Source organism: Engraulis encrasicolus, chromosome 20 (genome assembly GCF_034702125.1).
Source record: "Engraulis encrasicolus isolate BLACKSEA-1 chromosome 20, IST_EnEncr_1.0, whole genome shotgun sequence".
Classification (NCBI taxonomy): Eukaryota; Metazoa; Chordata; class Actinopteri; order Clupeiformes; family Engraulidae; genus Engraulis; species Engraulis encrasicolus.
The window spans coordinates 43,408,975-43,436,202 of NC_085876.1; the positions used below are offsets into that span (position 1 = coordinate 43,408,975).

The 27,228-nt window shown below is 44.0% G+C and overlaps 1 protein-coding gene across 1 annotated transcript; it reads left to right on the forward strand.

Moving 5' to 3' along the window:
- Positions 1-1,712: 1,712 nt before the first annotated feature.
- Positions 1,713-4,985, forward strand: LOC134436668 (zinc-binding protein A33-like). The gene is made up of 7 exons (XM_063185979.1): positions 1,713-1,913; positions 2,285-2,683; positions 2,780-2,875; positions 3,002-3,232; positions 3,748-3,770; positions 3,858-3,976; positions 4,425-4,985. The coding sequence occupies exons 2-7, from the start codon at positions 2,291-2,293 to the stop codon at positions 4,964-4,966; spliced, it is 1,404 nt and encodes a 467-aa protein (XP_063042049.1). The 5' UTR covers positions 1,713-1,913; positions 2,285-2,290; the 3' UTR covers positions 4,967-4,985.
- Positions 4,986-27,228: the final 22,243 nt, after the last annotated feature.

The following is a 27,228-nucleotide window of genomic DNA, read 5'->3' on the forward strand; positions in this document are numbered from 1 at the left end:
AGAAAAGCTTTTGTTTAAATTACACGTTTTCATTAATGATTGCACCTCTCTCTTGTCTAATGGTGTGAATAGTAATAGCAGTGATGATGATTGCACTGTCTAGGCCTACTACTATTCTTGTCTAATGGAGTATAGAATAGTAGTAGTAGAGTAAAGGGTGTGTGTCCTCTGGGAGCATGTACTGGCCCAACCTGCTGCTCTCCTCATAGAGGTACAAGTCCAAATATTAGTCCAAACAGTGCTAGTCTTCCCCACATGGCATGTAAACATTTGGGTACGCCTTTGGGGAAATCATTACATCATTTTATATTTCATTGAGCTTTTGAAGCAGCATCTCCATGTGGATATGAAAAATATGTTAAATGAAACAGTGTCATTAATAAAGATTACTGTTTGTATTCAAACAATGCTCTCTGTTGTCATTTTGTCTTTCCTTGAGATGTTTGACTCGAGGACAATTTACTCGACCAATCAGCTGTCAGCAGATGTGGAGCTCATCAGTCATGAGGGGTTTGTTTTCATCCTCCTCACCCACATGTGCTACAAACTAACACAGTTTTCAGTATTATGAAGGTTTTTTTGAAAAGGTGTGTTCTAAAAAGGTGTAACAGCTGTCTGCAGATATGGAGTTCAATGTTCAGGTTTGTTTTCATCCTCCTCACCCACATGTGCTCCACATCCCTCCAGTCCTCTTGTCTCCCAGGTAGGGGCGTCTCCTCAGTGGGAATGAGGTCCATCAGGTTGACATATTATGCTCCTTCTCGCACCAAAACCTTCTAAACCTTTCTATTTCTACTGAAAAGGGTATAATTAATATAACATAGGAACTATTCAATATTCTCTTTGAAACATTTTTTTTTTTTTTTTTTTTTTTTACAATTTTAGACTGTCATAAATATCTATGGGCTATTTTCAATACCTTATGTGTGTGTATGTACTATTTATTGTGAAAATCTTCAGAAATTTGGAATGTCAAAATGGGGTCCCATGACAAGAAAGGTTGGGAAACTTTAAGCAGATTAAGGAGACAAAACAGTAAATCAGTTGCTTTGAAGGTTTTGCCAATGTTACTAACCTACATTAGCTTGGCTATCTCCAGGAGAGGAATACCTTAGACCAGGGCTATTCAATTGCAGGCCCCATGCAGGGTCTGATCCGGCCCTGCATGACAAGGCTCCGCAAGATCTGAACAAAATGAAAACATGGACGGGCTATCTACGTACATATAGTATTATGTTTGGCCCTATTACTGTGAGGAATATGATACACTGGCCCTCAGTGACTTTTAATTGAATAGCCCTGCCTTGGACGGTACAGTGCCTGCTGCTTCTGCCCAGTGGTGTAGTGGGGATTTTTAAAGTGGGGGTACGCGATTTTTAAAGTCATCAAATAGTTAGGCAACTTATCATGTCAAACCCCCCTACTGTCCTTAATCTACCGTCATTGCTTCTCCGTTTCCATCTGTTTGGTCAATCACCTGCAATAATGCTATGTGATCATCCCTTTTTGTATTCAAACATGGGCAGAAGATTTTTTTTTAAATCTCACTTCAGGAGAAGTGGGTAGACTGCGTCCCCCCGCGTACCGCGCCCACTACACCCCTGCTTCTGCCTGTCTTGAGTCCCTCCCTCTTCCCCTTTTCCTCCTTTTAGAATGAGGAAGTGAAGGATGAGGTACGTACATAGGGCAGCTCTTTCCCCTGTACCGCTTCAACACGTTTGTGACACTTTTTTCTTAAATAGAAGATTTTTTGCTTTTGTTTAATGACTTGCAGAATGAACGGGGCATGTTTATATTAATACATTTACAATTGTATTCCATTAATACAGTTAAAACTTTGAGATTGTTTCTTATTCCACCAAATCAAAAGTGGAAGTAAACGGGCTGCAACAAGTGTCGAAGGCTGGTGTATCGTAAGTACTTTCAAATTGTCTTGCCCTGTTTTGATTCAAATGAAATCTGAGGTAATATTTTGGAAAAGAAACAAGTCCCAATTTTATGAATTAGGCTAATGTGCATGATCAGCTGGCAACATGCTTTCATCTAGTGATCATTAGTTGTAGGCCTACTGCAAGACACACACACACACACACACACACACACACACACACACACACACACACACACACACACACACACACACACACACACACACACACACACACACACACACACACACACACCTGACCAAGACTGTACATTATTAATTGGGCAGTGACCTGCAGGGATCTCTCATGAAGGATTGGAATAGGTATCCATGACTATGTTTTACTGTTTTGTATAGGAGAAAATGGCATCAAATTTTGAAGAAGATCTTACTTGTCCTGTGTGCTGTGACATCTACAAGGATCCTGTCATACTGACGTGTTCCCACAGTGTGTGTAAGGCCTGTCTGCAGCAGTTCTGGAAGGGGAAGGGATCCAAAGAATGTCCCTACTGCAGGAGGAAATGCTCAAAAGGCGATGTACCCAACATGGCGTTAAGGAACCTGTGTGAGACCTTCCTACAGGAGAGGAGTCAGAGAGCTTCAGCAGGGTCTGAGGTGCTCTGCAGTCTGCACAGTGAGAAACTCAAGGCCTTCTGTCTAGATGATAAAGAAACTGTGTGCTGGGTTTGTCGAGACTCAAAGAAACATAAAAATCACAACTTTAGTCCCATAGATGAAGCAGCACTTGAACACAAGGTGAGAATCTAGTAGGTAAAATGGTGCCTAACCCCTTTATTAATTTAGTGATTATTGTTTTGATAGTGTGGCCTAAATAATGATCATTCATTTCAGGGAGAGCTCAATATCAAATTGCAACCTTTACAAGGGGAACTGAAAAAAATAGAAGACGTTAAACTCCTCTGGGACCAAACTGCAGCTCACATTAAGGTGAGACATGTTTCAGAGAAAGACGTTTATTACATTTATTACATTATTACATTTATTACAAATTTACCTGAGTAATTATGACATTCATTTGTGTTGTGTTATTATTATATGTTTTTTTGTTTTTAGACCCAGGTCCATACCACTGAGAAGCAGATCAAGGAGGAGTTTGAGAAGCTTCACCAGTTTCTACGAGATGAAGAGGCAGCCAGGATATCTGCACTGAAGGAGGAAGAGGAGCAGAAGAGTCAGATGATGAAGACGAAGATAGATAAGATGAGCAGAGAGATCTCATCTCTTTCAGGATCAATCAGAGCCATAGAAGAGGAGATGGAAGCTGATGATGTCACTTTCCTGCAGGTAGGTCACACTCCGTCTTTAGGCAATGAGATTATTATTGTGCCTTCGCCTGCCGGTAGGTACCTTGGGTTGTCCGGCTGTGTGTGAGTCCATGCGTCTGTCATACCTGTATTATTATTGTTTGTTTGTAGTAAATCAGACACACTTGTATGAAACTGCATTAGAATCAATGCTTTGGCATTTTAAAACAGGTATGAAATGTGCTGAATCATAAAATCATACAGTATATTTTCTTTTTGAACCTCCCATCATAATACCAGTAACCTTTTCAGTCTTTGTTTGTCCATCAGCTACTGTGGTGAACAGAGCTGTTAGTAAAAATAAACCAACAGATAGCTTCACAGATAACACATAATACACGTGTATCTATGTCATTACTTGTCTGCTTACTGTAAGTATGTGGTACAGAGTGTTGAAATGCATGGTATTGATGAATGTAGTTCACAAAATGAATGCAAAATACAATAAACAAATGCAAAACAAGGTGGTTTTAACAATATTCTATATCTTTCCAGAACTACAAGAGCACAGTGAAAAGGTGAGTGATGTGCCTCCTGTCTCTCTCTTGTCTTTGGTTCTGAACCCAAACCCACACAACAGCACTGACTCCTGAATGTTATTCCAGAGCCCAGTGTACACTGCAGAATACAGAGAAGCTTTCAGAAGCTCTAATCAATGTGGCAAAGCACCTGGGCAACTTGAAGTTCAGAGTCTGGGAGAAAATGCAGGACATAGTTCAATTCAGTAAGTAGCGCGCACACACACACACACACACACACACACACACACACACACACACACACACACACACACACAGACACACACAGACACACACACACACACACACACACACACACACACACACACACACACACACACACACACACGCCTCATCAGGCATGCCCCTGTCCCTTCCCCACAACACACACAAACACGGTCATACCGGGTTCTGCACTGTTCTGTATGTGCCCATTTTTTACCCAGATAAACCTGCTGACATCCACATTGTTGTCATGGTACGCAGAGGAAAAACCAAGTATTGTTCAGTTCGCATCGCAAACCAACTTTCTGGTCCCACATGCTCAGACTTTCGGTTCGAGATTAGGTGCAGGAAGGGGCACCGTCACAGGTCTTTGTCGTCCTGAACGCATCTTTAGTGTTCAGCTTCTGTGTGTTTTCTTCCTCTCTGCAGCTCCTGTTACTCTGGACCCCAACACTGCACACCCAAAACTGATCCTGTCTGAGGATCTGACCAGTGTGAGGCGTGTTGATAAGAAACAGCAGCTGCCTGATAATCCAGAGAGATTTGATGAGTATCCCTGTTTCCTGGGCTCTGAGGGCTTTAACTCAGGGACACACTGCTGGGATGTGGAGGTTGGGGACAACACATGGTGGGATGTGGGTGTGATGGCAGAGTCTCTCCAGAGGAAGGGAGACTTCATATTCTTGAGTGGACAGTGGTGTGTGCATTATAATAATGGTAAATATGGACAGCATGCCCCACCACAGCCCCTCACTCTCCTCACAGTGAAGCAGAAACTCCAGAGGATCAGAGTGCAGCTGGACTGGGACAGAGGAAAGCTGTCATTCTCTGACCCCGATAATAACACACATTTACACAGCTTCACACACACTTTCACTGAGAGAGTGTTTCCATATTTTGGTACTGCTAATGAATGTCCTCTGAGGATGCTACCAGTGAAGACCTCGATAAGAGTAGAGCAGCACAGATAGAGGTGTGTGTGTGTGTGTGTGTGTGTGTGTGTGTGTGTGTGTGTGTGTGTGTGTGTGTGTGTGTGTGTGTGAGAGAGAGAGAGAGAGAGAGAGAGAGAGAGAGAGAGAGAGAGAGAGAGAGAGAGAGAGAGAGAGAGAGAGAGAGAGAGAGAGAGAGAGAGAGAGAGAGAGAGAATGCACAGCACTAACACATTATTTGTTGATGTAAGACTTGTGCTGATATAGTCTTGCTGTGTCATCTTACAGTCCTTTATAATTGTTGTAACTTGTACATGATACCAAAATGGTCAGGGCCACCAATACAGGGTCAGACATTACTGAGACTTAACAGGCCAAATTGGCCATTTTTAATGATGTAGTTCATTCATGATTGCACCTCATGTCTATATTAAATGTTTTTTCTTTTTCATTTTCAACTTTATACGATAGGAGAGTGTGAGATGTGGACAGGAAGCGAATTGGAAGAGAGATGGGGAGGGGTCGGCAAAGGACCCGGCTCGGGAATCGAACCCGGGTCAGCCGCATGGACCTCTCTCTTGTCTAATGGTGTATAGAATAGTAGTAGTAGAGTAAAGGGTGTGTGTCCTCTGGGAGCATGAACTGGCCCAATCTGCTGCTCTCCTCATAGAGGTACAAATCCAACTATTAGTCCAACAGTGACAGTCTTCCCCACATGGCATGTAAACATTTGGGTACGCCTTTGGGGAAATCATTAGATCATTTCATGTTTCATTGAGCTTTTGAAGCAGCATCTCCATTCGGATATGAGAAATATGTGAAATGAAACAGTGCCATAAATAAAGATTACTATTTGTATTCAAACAAGTCTCCCTGTTGTCATTTTGTCTTTCCTTGAGATGTGTGACTCGAGGACAATTCACTCGACCAATCAGCTGTCAGCAGATGTGGAGCTCATCAGTCATGAGGGGTTTGTTTTCATCCTCCTCACCCACATGTGCTACAAAACTAACACGGTTTTCAGTATCATGAAGGTATTTTTGAAAAGGTGTGTTGAAATAGTTCTAAAAAGGTGTAACAGCTGTCTGCAGATGTGGAGTTCAATGTTCAGGTTTGTTTTCATCCTCCTCACCCACATGTGCTCCACATCCCTCCACTAGTCCTTGGGCCTATACTAAGAAGCTGGTTCAGGAGTAAACCAGGTTAAGTTAAGAGGTAAATCATCTAATAGAAGAGCCTGGGGTCCTCTGGGTTCTAAAGACAATGAGGACTCCAGGCTCCTCTATTAGATGATTTACCTCTTAACTTAACCTGCTTTACTCCTGAACCAGCTTCTTAGTACAGGCCCCTCTTGTCTCCTCAGTGGGAATCAGGTCAGCCATCAGGGTGACATATTATGCTCCTTCTCGCACCAAAACCTTCTATTTTCAAAGATCTACTGTAGCTTACTTAGGCTGAAGGCAGTGTTTTTCAACTCTGGGGTATAATTAATATAACATAACTATTCAATATTTTCCTTGAAGCACTATTATATCTTTTTTTAAAGTTTTAGACTGTCATAAATATCTAGGTTTAATACCTTATAACTTATGTAGCTCTGTCATGTATTATTTCTTGTCCTGAAACTTTCCAGAAAAGACCCAGAAATTTGGGATGTCAAAATGGGGTCCCGTGACAAGAAAGGTTTGGAAACTTTAAGATTCAGAAGACGAGACAGTAAATCAGTTGCTTTGCAGGATTTGCTAATGTTACAGACCTACGTTAGCTTGACTATCTCCTGCAGTGGAATACCTTAGACAGTACAGTAGCCTACCTGCTGCTTCTGCCTGTCTGAGTCCCTCCCTCTTCCCTCCTCCCTCTCCCTCCTTTGGGAATGAGGAAGTGAAGGCTAAGGTACAGAGGGCAGCTCACAGACCTATCCTGTAACGCTTGCTTGAACAGGTATGGCACACTTTTTACTTAAATAGAAGATATTTTCCTTTCGTTTAATGGCTTGCAGAATGAATGGAGGATGTTTTTGTTAATACATTGACAGTTAAAACTTTGAGATTGTTTCTTATTCCACCAAATCAAAAGTGAAAGTAAATGGGCTGCAACAGGTGTCAAGAGCTGGTGTATCATATAAGTACTTTAAACTTTGACAATTATGGAATTTTCTTGCACTGTTTTGGTTCAAATGTTGCAAGTAGGTTTACCTAATGGGTTCCAAATCTTTCCCATGACAAGGCCCCCCATATACCAGTAGATACCAACCAAGGCCCCCATTAGGTGTACGGCAACACACACACACACACACACACACACACACACACACACACACACACATACACACACACACACAAACAAATACACACACACACACTCACACACACACACACAGAGAGAGAGAGAGAGAGAGAGAGGGTGAGAGAGGGGGAGAGTGGATTGGAATAGGTATCCATAAACTATGTTTTACTGTTTTGCCTTGTGTAGAAGAAAATGGCATCAAAGTTCGAAGAAGATCTCACCTGTCCTGTGTGCTGTGACATCTACAAGGATCCTGTCTTACTGACGTGTGCTCACAGTGCGTGTAAGGCCTGTCTGCAGCAGTTCTGGGAGACGAAGGGATCCAGAGAATGTCCCTATTGCAGGAGAAAATGTTCAAAAGATTTTCCTCCACCCAACATGGCGTTAAGGAACCTGTGTGAGACCTTCCTACAGGAGAGGAGTCAGAGAGCTTCAGCAGGGTCTGAGGTGCTCTGCAGTCTGCACAGTGAGAAACTCAAGGCCTTCTGTCTAGATGATAAAGAAACTGTGTGCTGGGTTTGTCGAGACTCAAAGAAACATAAAAATCACAACTTTAGTCCCATAGATGAAGCAGCACCTGAACACAAGGTGAGAAATTATTTACATAGTTACAAGATGTTGTAACCTAACCCCGCAATCATTTAGTAATGTTATTTTTACATTATTTTGTGACCTTAATAGTGTTTATTCCTTTCAGGATGAGCTGAAGATCAAACTGCCGCCCTTAAAGGAGAAACTGAAGACATTTGAAGAAGTTAAACTCCTCTGTGATAAAACAGCAGCTCACATTAAGGTGAGACATGAATCAGTACATTAAGGAATAAGTGTCATGTTGATTTGAGGGTTAACGGATAAACTTTAGCTGACTAATTGTAATCAGTTTCTGATGTGTTTGTTAATAGACTGAAGTTCATAACACTGAGAGGCAAATCAAGGCAAAGTTTGAGAAGCTTCACCAGTTTCTACGAGATGAAGAGGCAGCCAGGATAGCTGCACTGAGGGAGGAAGAGGAGCAGAAGAGTCAGATGATGAAGGAGAAGATTGAAAAGCTGAGCAGAGAGATCTCATCTCTTTCAGAATCAATCAGAGCCATAGAGGAGGAGATGGAAGCTGATGATGTCACATTCCTGCAGGTAGGTTACACTCCGTCTTTAGGCAATGAGATTATTATTGTGCCTTCGCCTGCCGGTGCCTTGGGTTGTCCGACTGTGTGTAAGTCTGTGCGTCTGTCATACCTTTATTATTATTTTTGGTTTGTGGTTAATCAGACACACTTGTATGAAACTATTGCAGGAGGAGGGATTGGAACCAATGCTTTTGGCATTTTAAAACAGGTATACAATGAGATGTCCTGAATCATATAAAATCATACCTTTTCTATCTGATTCTCCTAACAGATATTACCAGTAACCTTTTCACTCTTTGTTTGTCCATCAGTTACTGTGGTGAACAGAGCTGTTAGTGAAAAGAAAATCAAAAGATAGCTTCGCAGACTGAGAATATTACAGGATAACTCATAATACATACACTGTTAATGATTTTTGATACTGATACATGTGTGTGAGAGAGTTGGGGAAGGATTGGTAAATGATACAGAAACCATTCATCATTTCCAAATCCTTCCCCGACTCTCTCACACACATGTATCAGTATCGAAAACCATTAACAGTGTAGGCTATGTTAATGATTAAGTAATGGGAAATAATAAAGAGATAATGGTTAACAAATGTTTTACAAAGGGTTATATAAGGTTTGAATAATGCCTAACAAATGCATAACACTGCACACATTATTATCCCCTCATGGAAAACAATCTTACTGTGGTTTTTGTCACATAAAATGAACTTCTTAAGACATATTTGCAATTTTTTACAAAAAAAAGTTTTTTGGGGGGGTGCTTTTAGGTTTGTTGCCATATGGCAACATTGTGCAGTTACGGAAAGGATCCAGTGTACATTTTCCCTCCAAGACCAAACAAGGGTCATACAACATTATGGATTATTTTATAGAAATATAATTGTTTTTATCTCAGAAAAACATTGAAAGTTTACCCACAAGTTCAAGGGAGTTATTTAACACATTTTTGCCACTGAGAGAACAAGTGAATACTGTTTATTATATCCCCGAAAAACAGTATTTCAGTGGTATTACGTTGACCAACCACCAATGAATATATTTGCTGTCAACATAAAATCTGTGCATAGATTTGCACAAAAATGTGTATGGTAACTGTCTATAATATGTACATGAACTGATTTAATTTTGGAAGCCAACACTTTCAAGATGGCCGACATTCAAGATGGCCGATTTGCGAGCCAGGCATCTTTCAACATAACCAACAGTTTGTTTGTCATAACTTTTGAATGGATGCTTGGATTTACACTAAACCTTGTGTGATAACACTCTATAATTATATATGTAAAATTGTGAGGCCAGTGCTTTCAAGATAGCTGACTTTCAAGATGGCTGACTTTGAAGTTGGCAATCTTTCGAGACGGCCTACCTTTTGTTTAGGCCACAACTTTTCAATGGGTGCTGGGATTTGCAGTAAATCTTGTGTGTTAATAATATAATTGGCTTATGAGCTGTTGGAAATTTGGATATTATGCTTTTAAAATGGCTGACTTTCAAAATGGTTGACTTTGTACAATATTTTTTGATCGGGTTGACAGATTTGCACAAACGTTGTGTGCTAATTAGCCTAATTATAACAGACACATGAAGTCAAAACATTTTGGAGGCTGGAAATGGTCAAGATGACAGTAGCTTTATGTTCTAATCTGGGGTTTGGAGATTTCTGTGGTATACCTCTGGCAATCAGGGTAGGCGGCATAGGCCTTGTTCGCTTTTCTGCATGTGCTCAGAGTGAAAGCTCATAAAACAGTTCTATTATCAGTACACCTATTATAACATTTTTTATGTTCTTTACAGACTGCCATTTACACTAATTATAAATATGATCAGTTATCAATCATTCAATCAATAAATAAATCAATTAATCAATCAATTAGAATTGGGTAATTGTATCAATACACTTTCCCTATTGACCGTCTTGTTCCATTACCGCACAATGTTGCCGTATGGCAACACACCTATTTTTCAACATAAAAAGGAAATAATTTTAGTTGAAAACAAAACAAATGGTGAAAACAGATCATGACTAACTATAGATCATTCCAATATTTTTTTTAAATTTTGTAAATATTTCAAAAAGTGTGAGAAATCTCGGCCAATGCCAGAGCAATCTGTCAAGGACACACGCTCATGTACAGTGAGGGAAAGAGCAAGCCTGGGGCAGTGTGTAGTGTCATGTGATGTCAACAAACCACATAATTGGATAAAACAAGGCCACAGTTTCAATATGAAAACCAATCAATGTCTAGTATTTATATGTAAATACCAGGAAATGCCAAAAGAATGGTATGTTGCCATATGGCAACACCGTGCAGTATAGGGTTAACAAGAAGTCGGTATTATAAAGTGTTACCCATACACACTATGTGTGCATGCGTGTATCTATGTCATTACTATTCTAAATAAGTATGTGGCACAGTGTGTTGAAATGCATGGTATTGAGGAATACAATTCATAAAATGAATAAAATAAATAAATGCAAAAGAAGGTGGTTTTAACAATATTCTATTTCTTTCCAGAACTACAAGAGCACAGTGAAAAGGTGAGTGACGTGCCTCCTGTCTCTCTCTTGTCTGTGGTTCTGAACCCAAACCCACACAGCAGCACTGACTCCTGAATGTTATTCCAGAGCCCAGTGCACACTGCAGGATCCAGAGAAGCTTTCAGGAGCTCTGATCAATGTGGCAAAGCACTTGGGCAACTTGAAGTTCAGAGTCTGGGAGAAAATGCAGGAGATTGTTCAATTCAGTAAGTAGTACACACACACACACACACACACACACACACACACACACACACACACACACACACACACACACACACACACACACACACACGCACATCCAAATACCTCTCCACTCTACATGCACAGTCATACACATGCACACCCCGCCACACACACACACACACACAAACACACACACACACACACACACACACACACACACACGGTCATACCGGGTTCTGCACTGTTCTGTATGTGACCATTTTTTACCCGTATAAACTTGCTGAAAACCACATTGTTGTCATACGCAGAGGAAAAACCAAGTATTGTTCAATTCACATCGCAAACCAACTTTCCGGTCTCGCACGCTCAGACTTTCGGTTCGACATTAGGTGCAGGAAGGGGCATCGTCACAGGTCTTTGTCGTCCTGAACGCATCTTTAGAGGTCAGCTTCTGTGTGTTTTCTTCCTCTCTGCAGCTCCTGTTACTCTGGACCCCAACACTGCACACCCAAAACTGATCCTGTCTGAGGATCTGACCAGTGTGAGACGTGGTGATGAGAGACAGCAGCTGCCTGGTAATCCAGAGAGATTTGATAAGTATGTTAGTCTGCTCGGCTCTGAGGGCTTTAACTCGGGAGCACACTGCTGGGATGTGGATGTTGGGGAGAACACCAAGTGGACTGTAGGTGTGGTGACAGAGTCTCTCCAGAGGAAGGGAGACTTAAGATCCTTGAGTGGGCGGTGGTATGTGTATTATTATAATGGTAATTATATAGCGCATGCCCCACCACAGACCCCCACTCTTCTCACAGTGAAGCAGAAACTCCAGAGGATCAGAGTGCAGCTGGACTGGGACAGAGGAAAGCTGTCATTCTCTGACCCTGATAATAACACACATTTACACACCTTCACCCACACTTTCACTGAGAGAGTTTTTCCATATTTTAATATTGCGTGTAATGCCTGTCCTCTGAGGATGCTACCCACGAAGACCTCTATAAAAGTAGAGCAGCACAGATAGACAAATTGAGCTGTGTGTGTGTGTGTGTGTGTGTGTGTGTGTGTGTGTGTGTGTGTGTGTGTGTGTGTGTGTGTGTGTGTGTGTGTGTGTGTGTGTGTGTGTGTGTGTGTGTTTTCTTGCATATATGTGTATGTGTGTGTGTGCGTGCACTGTAAGACCTGTGCTGTGCTATTGTCATATTGTACTGTATGTTAGAGTCCTTTTCAATTGTCCATAATGTCATAACGGGCAAGACCACCAATCCAGGGTCAGGAATTAGTGAATTGACATTTTAATGGCATGAATGTATTTGACTTTGTGTTAAAACTGTGTATAAATTACACTTCGAGTTTAATTTCTCTTTCTAATGGTGTGTATAGAATAATAGTGGTAGAGTGGTGTGTGTGTGTGCAGGGCCGGATTAAGATGACCTGGGGCCCCTAGGCTAATGGTTGCTGTGGGCCCCCCCGGCAAGTAATTTCTGTTACAAATGTACATAGACAGTGTCATAATTACATGCTAGGAATTAAGGATAAAGATGTCCACCAACTCTACTCAACATGACAGATGAATTTTTAAATATAGCATCTTGTCATAATTCAATAACTTTTCGCTTTTGACCAATCAGGTCCCCCCTGGGAGGTGGGGGCCCCTAGGCTGCAGCCATATCTAGCCTGTGCATTAATCCGGCCCTGTGTGTGCGTGTCCTCTGGGAGCATCTACTGTCTCCAACCTGCTGCTCTCCTCATTGAGGTGTGAAGAACTGACTCCACACATTAACATTAGTTTAAACAGTACTAGTGGTCCCCTCATTGTATTAAAAGGTTTGGGTAATGCCTTTGGGAAAATCTTTACACCGTTTAATCCTTTGTTGAACTTTTGACAAATCATCTTCATATTCACATACAAAATGTGTTAACAGTGCTTTTAATAAAACCTACTATTTGCTTTCAAACTCTTGCTATTGTCATTCTGTATTTCCTTGAAACATGCAATTCGAGGCCAATTCACTCAACCAAAACAAATTCTCCAGTACGGGTCTCTGCATAGATTTGATACATTCATTCATTTTCGGTATAAGCAAGGCATTTTTTGTAAAGGTGTGTTGAATCCGTACAGATTGAGGAAGCATTTATAGTAGTTTGAAATAGAATAACATGAAAATAAAGCCTAATGGAAATCCCATGTTTGAAGTCAAAGTAAGGTTTGTGTGGCCTAGGGATGCAAGGCAAAGTTTTACTCAATATCTCACAAAAGCACAATTCAAAGGTAATTTTCTCATTTAATGTTGATGTTGAATGGGTAAAAGTCCCCCCTAAAAAGCGGGAATTATTTTCCCCACGGAGGTGGGGCATCAGTGAAGCTCGAGGACGCAAGCAAGAGGAGAGGACAGGAGGTCAGATAATGACTTTTTGGGTGAGCTGTAACCTCCTGCCTGCAAAATAAGTCAGTAGGCCTACCGCGTGAATCCAGTAGAGGGCAGCAGCAGACAGAGAAAGGAATCTCCAATCATATCAATGTTACAACGTGTCTGTAATGGCCTTTTCATTGGCAAGGCAATCAATCAGTCAGTCAGTCAGTCAATCAATCAATCAATCAATTTTATTTGTATGTTAAATTATCATACATAACTGTCAATCAATGTGCTAAAAAGTGAAGAAAGAAGATGTTGTAAGATATGCCATGGGGGGCGTTGTGTGCATGTGCGGGCGGGGCTTGAGGAGATAGGAAGGCTGAAGCTAGCGGGAGAAGTTTTGGGTATGCAGTCAGGGCGGCAATCGGAGCGGTTGTGTTACGTTGTGCTGGTACAATAAACCGGTTAAAAAGGAGCCTCATGAAGTTACCCTCCCCGTGTGTTTATACTTGTAACGGTAGGGAGTTAACCCCGAAGGACACTACGGTCCTTCGGCCCTGGAGTTTCTTCTCGAGATAAAAGTAATTCCCCTGACATTCTGACTACGGTCGGGATAACATCAGGAAAGGTTAACACTGGCGACCACGAACTGGGACAGTTATTACACTGCAACTTTGGTGAGCATACTGGAAAATAGCTCAGGAAACCGGAGATGTTGGCATAGTACTGTATAAACTTTTCCCGGTACTTTATATATCACGAAGAAGACAACATGGCGGCCTCCGGTCTGGCAGGCCCGTTGCGTTAAGGTACGCAATGTAGGCAGTTGCCTAGGGCCCCCGAGTAGGTGGGGCCCCCAAGGACGACAGGTTATGTACCCAACCAGGCCCGTTTCTAGGATTTTGGGGGCCCTAGGCAAAGGTGTTGTCGGGGCCCTAGGGCTTTTTCTTTGGGGGGGGGGGGGGGGGGGGGGGGTGGTGGTTGGGCTCCTGGCGGGGCAGCCACGGCGCCAGAATTTCTGTTTCGGATGGGCCAGACCATTTTTGGATGGCACTCCAGTCATTAGCACAACTGTAGCCTACCAATACAACATCATGTCACATGGAAACATAATGAAACAAACAAGTCACCTTAGACAGTGTTGTGGCTATGCAGGGCAACACATGCATGAAGGGCAATGAATGCATTAAGAGCATGCATACACCAGCATTTTTTCGGTGAGGAAATGCAATCTAGGTAGGCCTATTATGATAACTAGTCCCTCCAGTTCATTTTATGAAACTTTATGAAGAAAGACCTGGGAAAATATAGCCCATTCCATTCAGTAGGCTCATCTCAAATGAAAGTAGGCCTAGGCCTATATGGCCCAATCAGGTTTTTTTTTTTTTTACCCTACCACGAAAATCATGATCTGCATTGCCAATCACAAATAAAGAATGGTCTAATCTTTCCAACCACTTTGAGAATCTAACCAAGGGTGCTCCATTTGTGCAAAACGAAATATTGACAATAGGAGTAGCCTACAGTTCAGAAACTCAAGGCTGAGAAACGAATGAGCAGGCACAGTGGGGTTGGGGGGATGTGATATTAAGCCAGAATTCTGTAACCAAGCCAAGGGGGGTCTCCCCGACCATATAGCCTATTTTTTCGTATTGCATCCATCACGCACTTGAAAATACAATCCAGATGATTGTGTTATCAGTAGTACCGCAGCAAACACGAATAGGCAGCGACCAAGGATCACTGAACAACCTCCGCGGTTGACAACTGTGTTATAGGGACCAATATCCCGGTGTCCTTACCTTGCGTTGTCTTGACCGCAGAATGTATCCCAACCTCTAACTGTAATCCACGCGTTTCCACAATCATGGTCCCAAATTCCAATGTGTAACCCCACATATAGTAATAGCAAGAAATGGACTATTGTGCTACAATTTAGCTATCCCACTCATCGCACTTGTGACTCCTGTTATCCGATAGGCATTACATTGTTCATTCGTTTCTTCTTGCGTTTGTCCACATCCAAAACAGTTCCGTGTCGAAAAAAGGTGCGTTATTGAACAATCGACGTTTGCAGTGCTTACAGCACGTGGATGTTTTTGAAAACATATGTAACTGTAAATGAAGCATCTCGCTGTCTGTGCGATGTCAACTGGCCTGGGACAGTCTGGTGGTTTGGCAGCAGTACAGAGAGTAGCCTAATGTGTCGTCTTCAAGATAAACTTTTATTATAAAAGCAACTGTCTCCAAAAATGTAATGTAAACTGGCGTCTGCGTAACATCCAGTGAGAGAGATTGTGTCGCTCCATTTTCAGTTTGTATCTGCGTGGAATATGATGCTTGAACCAATTGGAAGGGGGCCCCCTCCAGATGGGGGTACTTTGACTATATTGTCGATGCGCTCGCTGTTCGGCAATTGACATTTTCACGTTGTCGCTCATGCAAACCTATTGGAAGGGCCCCCCCTCGAGCAAGGGGATATTAGGGAGGCGCTGTCGCTTCCCTCGCAGCAGAGCCCTTCATACAGGCGACGGTGCCATATTATGAAGCTATTTAAAATCGTCATTGCTGTGTTGGGTACATAACCTGTCGTCCTTGGGGGCCCCACCTACTCGGGGGCCCTAGGCAACTGCCTACATTGCGTACCTTAACGCAACGGGCCTGTACCCAACACAGCAATGAGGATTTTAAATAGCTTCATAATATGGCACCGTCGCCTGTATGAAGGGCTCTGCTGCGAGGGAAGACGTGTCACCGCCCTTATGCACTCAGGAGCCCGGGGCCCTCCCGAAAGAAAACCCCGTACCACCGCTATGGTCAGAGAAAGAGTGGAAGACGGGGAGACTGATATCCTCACAGCCATTCCAGGGGCCAACAGTAGGCCAGTTAGCCATGAGTTTCATCGAGCAACCCCCCGTAAAACATTTAAAAATGCTAAATGGGAGGAGATTCGCTGCCACAACTGCTCAGGCATCGGGCACATTCAGAGACATTGTCCCTCTCCCAGGAAAACGAACCGGGCAACTCACCAGTACACAAATACCTCCCGCGAGGGCTCTGAGCCTACTGTCCTCCATTTCAAAACCCACGGCCAAGAGATGAACATCCATTTGATGATGTATGAGTTGGACGTCTGTGCTGTTCTGGACAGCGGGGCCCGGAGCTTCCCTTGCACTGTTACAATGCCATTCACCCAGAAGTTAGGCCTGCACTTCAGCCATCCACGGTGAAGACGCTGTTGGGGGTTGGGCCAGGCGATGTTCCAGTGACCGGGGAGGTTCAACTCCTTGTCCAGATCAACAACCGGCAGGTGAGCGTGAACTTCCTGGTGGCCGACATTGCTGGCGAAGAGGCCCTCCTGGGCCATCCATTCCTCACTCAAGCCCAGGCGCGCCTCGACTTTGGCACCAACCGCATCATCCTCTTTGGCGAGGAAGTGCCATATTTCAACACCGTGAGCCAGCCCAAGATCCAGGCTGTAAGAGTCTCTCGGACGGTGGTGGTGGAGGCCGGAGTGGAGTATGTCATAAGAGGCAAAATCCCTGTTAAACGGCGTGTGGAAGGGGAGGTGATGCTCACCCCTACCAGGGGTTTCGTAGGGAGACACAAAGTGCTGGTTGCTCGTGTGCTGCTCCAAGCCCAACATGCTAAAGGTGTGCCTCTCCGTGTATTCAACCCGGGCAATGCTCCTGTCACCATCAGGAAGGGTGCTATTGCTGGCGTCCTCCAGCCTGCGCGCGCTCTACCAACCAGCGCCACCACGGCCATGGCCGAACTGCCAGAGCACAGCGATATCCCCCTGCACCTGAGAGAACTTTACAACCAAAGTGCAGCTGAGCTTGACCAAGAACAGCAACCCCAGCTCGCCCAACTTTTATGTAAGTACAGCACAGTGTTCTCCACAGGGCCTACTGACCTTGGCCGTACCAGCCTTGTACAACATGACATCATGGTCCGGCCAGGAGCCACGGTGAAGCAGCAGCCCCGTCGCATGGCATGGGAGAAGCAGCGGGATGCTGACCAGCAGATAGAACAAGGCCTGGAGGCCGGTCTGGCACGCCGTAGCAACAGCAGCTGGGCCTCACCCCTCGTGATGGTACGTAAGAAGGATGGAACTTACCGCCTCTGCGTCGACTACCGGGCACTGAACGACTGCACTATTAAGGACGCCTACCCGCTGCCCCGATTCCAGGACACCCTTGACACCCTCTCCACTGCCAAGTGGTTCAGCACGCTGGACCTCGCGTCTGGATACTGGCAGGTTGAACTGACGCCACGAGCCCGTCGAGCTGCTGCTTTCTGCACAAGAAACGGTCTGTTTGAATGGAATGTCATGCCGTTCGGGTTATGCAACGCTCCGGCAACATTTCAACGTTTAATGGACCGGGTGTTAGCCGGCATGCAGTGGGAGACGTGTCTCGTCTATTTGGACGACATAATAGTGCTAGGCCGCAACGTGCCCGAGATGTTGCACCGTCTCAGTCAAGTCTTCGATAGGCTGCTACAAGCGAACTTGAAACTGAAGCCAGCGAAATGTTGCCTCTTCCGACGACAGGTAGCTTACCTGGGGCATGTAGTCTCCGAAGAAGGGGTGGCTTCGGACCCCGCCAAGGTACAGAAGGTACAGGAATGGCCTACGCCCACTTCAGTTCAGGAAGTTCGCCAGTTCGTCGGGTTAGCATCGTACTACCGACGATTTGTCCAAGATTTTGCAACAGTGGCTGGACCCCTCCATGCATTGACCAAGAAATATGCTCGATTCCATTGGACTGCTGAATGTCAACAAGCCTTCGACCAACTCAAGCGCCTACTGACCACCGCTCCGGTCTTGGGCTACCCGTTGGACCAAGGGAACATGGTCCTGGATACGGACACGAGTGATGTTGGCATCGGTGCTGTTCTTTCTGAAGTACAGCTAGGCAGAGAGCGGGTGCTGGCCTACGGGAGTCGTCGTCTGTCCAAAACTGAGCAGAATTATTGCACCACCCGCCGAGAGTTGCTAGCAGTTGTAGAGTTCACATCACATTTCCGCCAGTACCTCCTGGGGCGGTCATTCACTGTCCGTACCGACCACAGCAGTCTCCGCTGGCTGACCAAGATGAGGGAGCCTGAGGGCCAGCTGGCTAGGTGGCTCGAGAGACTTGGTGAATATGACTTCAACATCGTCCATCGCCCGGGCCGGCTGCATTCTAATGCAGACAGTCTCTCCCGTCCACCCTGTAGGCAGTCATGCCCATGTCAACTGCCAGGCCCATCTCTCTATCCAAGAAACGTCTGCCACCAGGGCGTACAGTGCGACCTGGACTCCGCACAAATCCAAACAGTGCAAACGCCAGTGGGGGTGGGCAGGCATGTAACCGTAAGGGCGAGTGCAGTGGGGGTAGACGCAACATCTCCCGACACCCCCCGATTCGGTGGTTGGTCCGCCCAAGAGTTACAAGCCGCGCAGGAGTTTGACCCAGACATATCCTCTATCAAGGCATGGCTGGAGGCTGGTGGAGAACGGCCTCCATGGACAACCATCTCAGCACATAGCCCAGCCGCTAAAGCCTACTGGAGTCAGTGGAGGCGCCTTTTCGTCCGTGGTGGCATCCTGTTTAGGCGGTTTTACTGTTTGGATGGTGCCCAGTTCTATCCTCAAGTGATACTACCACGAGTATTCTGGTCGGATGTCAAGAGACAGATGCATGAAGGGCCTGTTGGTGGACACTTTGGAACAGAGCGCATGGTGACGCGACTTCAGACACGATACTACTGGTACCAGATGCGGGCAGATGTCAGCCTCTGGTGTCTGACTTGCAAAAGCTGTGGATCCAAAGCAAGGGCCCGTAAAACACCCCAGGCTCCCATGGGAACTGTCAGAGTCGGAGCCCCGATGGAGCGGGTAGCTCTGGACATCATGGGGCCGCTGAATGAAACAGAGCGCAGAAACAGCTATGTGCTCGTGATCCAGGATTATTTTACGAAATGGGTGGAGGCTTTCCCTCTGCCCAATGAAAAAGCAGAGACTGTTGCCGAAGTACTAGCCTCCCAGTGGGTGTGCCGCTTTGGCGCCCCCCATACTATCCACAGCGACCAAGGCAGAAATTTCGAATCTGAAGTGTTCCAGAAGATGTGCGCTCTGTTTGGGGTTGAGAAGACGCGAACCACCCCGTTCCGACCACAGTCGGATGGCCAAGTGGAACGTTTCAACTCCACCCTACAGAAGATCCTAGCCACAACTGCCGAGCGTTGCCACTGGGATTGGGATCTGATGATTCCTTACGCAGTCATGGCCTACAGGGCCACCAGGCACAGTGCAACCGGACTTACCCCAAATTTCATGATGTTTGGCCGGGAGGTGTGTGAGCCGGCCGACCTGATGACCGGCCTCCCTCCTGACCCAGAAGATGCTCCCACTGCCCCTGAGTATGTCCAGCGTCTCCGTGAGCGACTGGAGCTGGCACACCAGATAGCTAGGGATGCACTTGGGGAGTCAGTAGAGCGTGCAAAGAGACAATATGACAAAAACTGCTGCCGCACTCAATATTGCATTGGAGACGCCGTGTGGTACCTCATAAAGGGCACACGGAGAGTCAAGAACAAGGTCAGGAAGTTCCTTCCGTCCTATGAAGGACCTTACTTCGTCCTGGGACAGCTGGACGACCTAGTGTATCGCATCCAGAAAAGTCCAAAGACCAAAGTGAAAGTGGTTCACCACGATCAGCTGAAGGCCTACCGGAGTCGTGATCCACTGGATAACGCTTGGGTCATGGAGCAGGCCCAGGCATGGACGCCGGTGGAGGTTCCCCCTCCGCCTGTGGCCACAGACTCTGTGGCGCTGGACCTCACTGACCTGTTCTCCAGCGGGGACCAGGAGTCGGTCCTGGGTACAGCGGGAGACGACTCTGCGGCGGCCGGTTCACTTCCTCCTACCGGCTCACCAGAGGACGACGCTGCAGATAGTGGGGGTGAGGCCGGATTGCTTCCTCCTACCGGCTCACCAGAGGACGACGCTGCAGATAGTGGGGGTGAAACCACGGCGCAGCTGCCGGAACAGCGCTCTCAAAGGCTAAGGCGCCGACGAAGATCTCCAGTCAGGTTTGGAGAATGGGTTGACTAGAAAGAAAACCGTTGTGAACCAGGGCAGAATAAAACCCTACACGGCTTGGGGACCCGGGTAGTCCACCCCGACCCCTAGATTAGAAAAGTACATGAAGGACTGAATAAAAAGAAAAAGAGACAGAGACTTTTAAGAAAAAAAAAGAAAGAAAAATGTTGCTGTTGACAATTTTTGTTGTTCACTTTTCATTGATGTGTTTATGCTCCGGTTGCCTAGGTAGTGTGGGGACTGTGTATCACTGCTATTGGTCGACGTACATGCATTATTACTTAAATGGTAACTGTAATGCCCTCATTTATTATGTGCCTTGCCAGGACTTTGCCTCACGACATTTTGCTAGAAATGGTTTGCTATGTCTTTTGATTTGTATGAAGTAATGAGAACTGAAATGTTATGCTACTGTACTGGATTAGAATTGTGAGTAATTGCTATCCAGAGTGGGGGTAGTGTTGTAAGATATGCCATGGGAGGCGTCGTGCGCATGCGCGGGCGGGGCTTGAGGAGATAGGAAGGCTGAAGCTAGCGGGAGAAGTTTTGGGTATGCAGTCAGGGCGGCAATCGGAGCGGTTGTGTTACGTTGTGCTGGTACAATAAACCGGTTAAAAAGGAGCCTCATGAAGTTACCCTCCCCGTGTGTTTATACTTGTAACGGTAGGGAGTTAACCCCGAAGGACACTACGGTCCTTCGGCCCTGGAGTTTCTTCTCGAGATAAAAGTAATTCCCCTGACATTCTGACTACGGTCGGGATAACATCAGGAAAGGTTAACAAAGAGAAAAGAATACAAATATACACTGAAAAAAATATGGACCATGGTTTACTTAGAAAAACCTTGTACACGTTACACACAGAAACTAAGTACTCTAGACCCCAACACTACACACGCACAACCAGGGGCGCAACTACAGTAAGTAAGTAAGTAAGTAGGCCTAAGTATGCCTTTAATAATCCCGCCATGGGGAAATTCATTAGTTGCAGCAGTAACATACAGATTGTGCAAAGACAGTAGACAGTATACATACAACAACACAGGACCAGGGGGTTAAAAAAGTATATGTAGGATAGATAAAAAACAGATGTTAAGGAAAATAGAAATGTCTCTGTTAAAAACAACAAGTACATTAGTAAAAGTGAAAGTGCATTTGTAAAAAGTGCATTAGCAGCTTCATAAAAAGGAGGAGGGGGTGCTAGGACAATAATAAATAAGTAAGTTAAAAAGTTAAAAAGATAAAAAGACCATCACTACCACCACCACCATCATCATCATCATTATCATCACCATCACCATCACCATCATCCTCAAGGCTACCGCAGGGACTTGGTGTTATTATATAGTCTATATGCGACGTATGCGTTGCAGGGGGGCGCCAGAGAGAGGGGGGCGCCAAACAGAGGGCGTCAAGTAATTATTAAGTGTTTTTTTGGGAGGGGGGGCACCAAAATGGTTCTTGCATACCCCCCAGTGTTTTGCATTCATCTATTTTATTCATTCATCATGACCATGCTTTTCAACACACTGTGCCACATACTTATTTAGAATAGTAATGACATAATGGGGAAGATGAGAGAGACAGGAGATACATCCCTCACTGTAACTTGTCCAGGGCCTGGCCAACACCATCAGTGGCCCTGCCAGGACTGGACTGGCCATCTGGCATAGCGGGCATTTCCCGCTGGGCCTCGCCCCTGCCCCCTCGTGGTGCTGTTGGAATATTGTATGGAAGTGATGTAAGAACAGAGCTCTGTGGAAGATGAGGCAATTGCAATACCTGCAGGAATCTAGAGGTAAGACATGCAGGTACAGGTTCCCACTAGCCTGATTATCATTGACTGTCAACTTTCTTCGAGACTTGGTCTGACCAAGAGCACAACAATTAACATTTCCCAAATGGTATGGCTGGCCCACCTCCCTTAGTTTGCTAATGGTTGTTTGCTTCCCAACAAAATGGGAGGAGCTCCAGTTTTTTTTTGGGAACTCAGAAACAATTTTTGTTTTGCTCTTGGCCTGACTAGAAGCAACACTGAAGGTGTTGTGTCACTAGGAGGGCACAGTCTGGCTAGGTTCCCACTCCTGTTTTCAGAGATGGGCCTAAATAACAATTGGACCAGAAACTGATAGAGCTCCTCAGTTGTGTAAGGAAGCGCCTCCAAGAAGTTATCCAGTTGCTTACAGTTTAACTTTTTTTCAGAACCTCTGACCACTCCCAGCTTTTTGGTTCGCTGTCATTCTTCAATTCAGCTTGTTTTCCAGGTCTGAACCTTGCAAATGTTTATGCAGTGTGCTTGTGAACTTTGATGTTGTAATTGACATATACAGTAGCCAATTATGTAGGCTCTGCTTTCTACTAGGGCATGATACTAGGACCCTTACATTTTGAGGTTTAAAAAGTTGTGTATAGTTAAAAAAAAAAAAAAGAAGAAGAAAAAAAAGGTAGGGTATACTGTACTGCTTGTGTGAGCATGGTCTTTTGTATCGGAATGAGAAAGGGGGGGGGCACATTAAGGGGACAACTGCAGTTAGTCTCCGAGCATCTGTTAGAGTACATTACCTGGCCAGGCGGGTTTTTCTCCTAAATCCATTTTTACCCGCACACGGCAACCCTAAGCAGCCCAATTGGCAACGCTGCACTGTACCTGGCAACCCCTTAATGGTTTCTGGCACACTACACCACGAGAACTCAAGAAATTCTCCTATTACAGCATAGACTTATTTTTTACATTTCAATCCCCACTATAGAGACTTTTTCATTGTTAGATTTTTCCCTATCAGTATGCTTTCTATTTGTATTGTGTGAACTGTTTCGCTGAACACTTAATGGTCTATAAAAATATGTATTGCTTACACATCTTGTATTTTGTGGAAGACAGATGTTTTGTTTGACTTCAGTTTCGTTTCTCAAGTTTGTGTGTGCATGTGCAGGAGATCGTGAGTAAGCGGTTAGGGTGTCAACTGGTGGCCAGAGGCCACAGTGGAGGAGGCAAGGTCGCATATTGGAATGCACTCAGGGTGTCAGAGGGTGGCCAGAGTTACAGTATAGGTATTGTAACTATACTGCTCATTGAAACTGAGCTGCGTATTGCCAATTACTAAGTAATAAATGAATATTCACTAGTATGACCAAAGTACTGTAGGTTTTGTAGCTAAAAATATATATCGCTGGAAATTCAAAAGGGCGGACATCCCCCTTTTCATGTATGAAACGTGCAGTTTTCCTAATGAATACTTAGAGTTTGATGGTGGTGGTAGGCCTAAGTGTAAGTGCTTATGAAAGAGGTAATATTTGTGAAGTATGAAATTTAAATAAACTACTAAAAATATTACACAGTACAGTGCACCTTTTACAGTGATTTTCATGTAGCCTACAACTTTCAGAATCTCATGACAGCTCAAGGTAATATTACTAAATACAAGTAGCCAACTTCCACTTTAAAGCACATGTTAATCTCTATACCCTGTAGTGCCCTCCAAGCATGCCATATGCACCAGAGCACAATATGGGGACAAAAAAAATTGTCACAAAAAAAAAATCTGAGAGCAGCTTTGTCTTGTGTTTGGCTCAGGAAGGTGTGTCACATCATCTTAAACCACAGTTACCCTATACAGGTAAAACCTGCTTCACTTCATTTTTTTTGTAGCACGCCTTACCAACAAGTTTTTCTCCTGTGATCTCAGAGACATTGGTGCAATGGAACCCATCCCATGTTTGTACTGTAAATCCAGTTGGCAGGAGGACTTTCTCTGTTACTCTCTTTCTCTCTGTATGTGCACTGACTGAATAGACTGACTTGACATGTTCCTTTTTACACCTTGACCTGATCTGCATTGACATTAGAGGAGGAGACAACAATTCCTTTGAGGGATTTGCTCACCTACCTGCTTCCGATTCTCAGAGTCCCTCCCTCTTTGCATCTCCTTCTCCCTCCCCTTCATTTGAGATGAGGAAGTTGAGAGACTAGAAAACAGAGGGTAGCTATTGTTCCTGGCAACACTTGAACAGGTATGTGACTCTTTTGATTAAACAGAAGTTATTGTTCTTCTGTTGAACTACTTTCAGAAGTAACTGGGGATGCTTTGTATTAAAATAGCCTATGTTTAGACTTAAAGCTTGGAGAGTGTTTGTTATTCCACTAAATCAAACGTAGAAGTAAATGAGGTGCAACAGATGTCAAATGTCAGGTGTCCGGTGCTGGTGTTTCATACTCAAAGTTTGATTTAAAATTGTGGAGCCTTCTTACACTGTTTTTGTCATACGTTCAAGCTAAGTTGATCTGATATCATATTTGGTGAAAGAGATGAGTTCCCATTTTATGAATTTGTATCATCTGTATGATGAATTAGGTTGATAACATGCGCTCATCTACCTGTATTGCAACACACACAGGCACGCACGCAGGCACGCAGGCACACATATACTGTACATAGGTGAATCTAATGGAATGCTGTAGACTATCCATGGCAACGAATTTCTGTTTTATCAATGCAGACAATGCAGATTAATCTAATGGAATAGAAATCAATGTGTTTTTGTTTTATTTCGTGAAAGAAACAATGGCATCAAAGCTTGAAGAAGATCTTACCTGTCCTTTGTGCTGTGACATCTACAAGGATCCTGTCATACTGACGTGTGCTCACAGTGCCTGTAAGGCCTGTCTGCAGCAGTTCTGGAAGGGGAAGAGATCCAAAGAATGTCCCTACTGCAGGAGGAAGCGCTCAAAAAACGTTGATGTCCCAAACATTGCGTTAAGGAACTTGTGTGAGACCTTCCTACAGGAGAGGAGTCAGAGAGCTTCAGAAGGGTCTGAGGTGCTCTGCCTTCAGCATCGTGAGAAACGCAAGCTCTTCTGTCTGGAGGATCAAGAAGCAATGTGTTTGATTTGCAGAGACTCAAAGAAACATAAAAATCACAACTTCAGTCCCATAGATGAAGCAGTACTTGAACACAAGGTAAGAATCTAGTAGTGAAAATGGTGTCCAGTAACCTAACCCCTTTACTACAGATGCAATTTTGCGATAGCTAATTGTTTTGATACTGTGGCCTAAAATAGTGATCATTCCTTTCAGGGAGAGCTCAAGGCCAAATTGCAGCCTTTACAAGAGAAACTAAAGAAATTAGAAGAAGTTAAACTCCTCTGTGACCAAACTGCTGCTCACATTAAGGTGAGACATGTTTCGGAGAAAGACGTTCATTTGAGGGTTGGAGATTTACTACAAATTTACCTGAGTAATTATGACATTCATTTGTGTTGTGTTATTGTTATATGCTTATGTTTGTAGACTCAGGTCCATACCAATGAGAAGCAGATCAAGGAGGAGTTTGAAAAGCTTCACCAGTTTCTACGAGATGAAGAGGCAGCCAGGATAGCTGCACTGAAGGAGGAAGAGGAGCAGAAGAGTCAGATGATGAAGGAGAAGATTGAAAAGCTGAGCAGAGAGATCTCATCTCTTTCAGAATCAATCAGAGCCATAGAAGACGAGATGGAAGCTGATGATGTCACATTCCTGCAGGTAGGTTACACTCCGTCTTTATGGAGGGAGATTGTTATTGTGTCTTCGCCTGTCAGGTAGTCTACCTTGGGTTGTCCAGCTGTGTGTCAGTCTGTGAGTTTGTTTGTTTGTTTATTCGTTTGTTGTAATGAATCAGACACACTTGTATGAAACTACTTTCCCATTTGTTGAGCACTTTGAGTTACATGCCTTGTATGATACAGTGATATACAAATACAATTATTATTATTATTATTATTATTACTGCATTAGAATCAATGGTTTGGCATTTTAAAACGGGTATACAATGAGATGGCCTGAATCGTAAAATCATACAGAATCTTTTATTTCTGAACCTCCCAACAGATATGATCATTAACCTTTTCTCTTTGTTTGTCCATCGGTGGTGAACAGAGCTGTTAGTAAAAAGAAATCAACAGATAGTTTCACAGACTGAGAATATAACAGGATAATACATAATACACATATGCATGCATGCGTGTAGCTATGTCATTGCTTCTCTGCTGAAGTATATGTCACAGAGTGTTGAAAAGCATGGTATTGATGAATGCAATTCACAACCAGTGTTAATTTTGTCATCCATTTTTTTATTTAGTCTTAGTCTTAGTCTTGTGTCAAAGTCCATTCTTAGTCTTAGTCGCTTTTAGTCTTTCAAAAATCATTTTTGTTTAGTTATTATTTAGTCGACTAAAATTCCACAACATTTTTGTCTAGTTTTAGTCTTTCACAAATGATTTTTGTTTAGTCATTATTTAGTCGACTAAAAGTCCTCAACATTTTTGTCTAGTTTTAGTCTAAACATTTTAGTCTTTAGTTTAAGTCACAATACAATAAAACACAAGGCCTTTAGTAATGCACTGAGACTTGGTTATTGCCATTCTGGTAATAGCATATTTATAACACTGCGTCTTAAAGCAGTCAATGTTGCATACAAATGTGAATATGTCGCTGGTGCTACGTATTCATAAAGGGATTTTTGTTTTGTTAGATAAGCTTCTCCCCCAATATTCGTTAGGGTCAGTCTGCTAAAAGTAAGATCGGTGGATGGATTCAGCTGTAATTAATCATTTTTTAAATCCCATAGTGTCTCTTTAAAGGTTGATTACCCATTAACAATTAATTTATAGGTTTTAGTTGTGGTTGTACCAATTTATGTCTGAACCTCCCAAAAAAGTCTACGTCTTAGTCGTTTTTA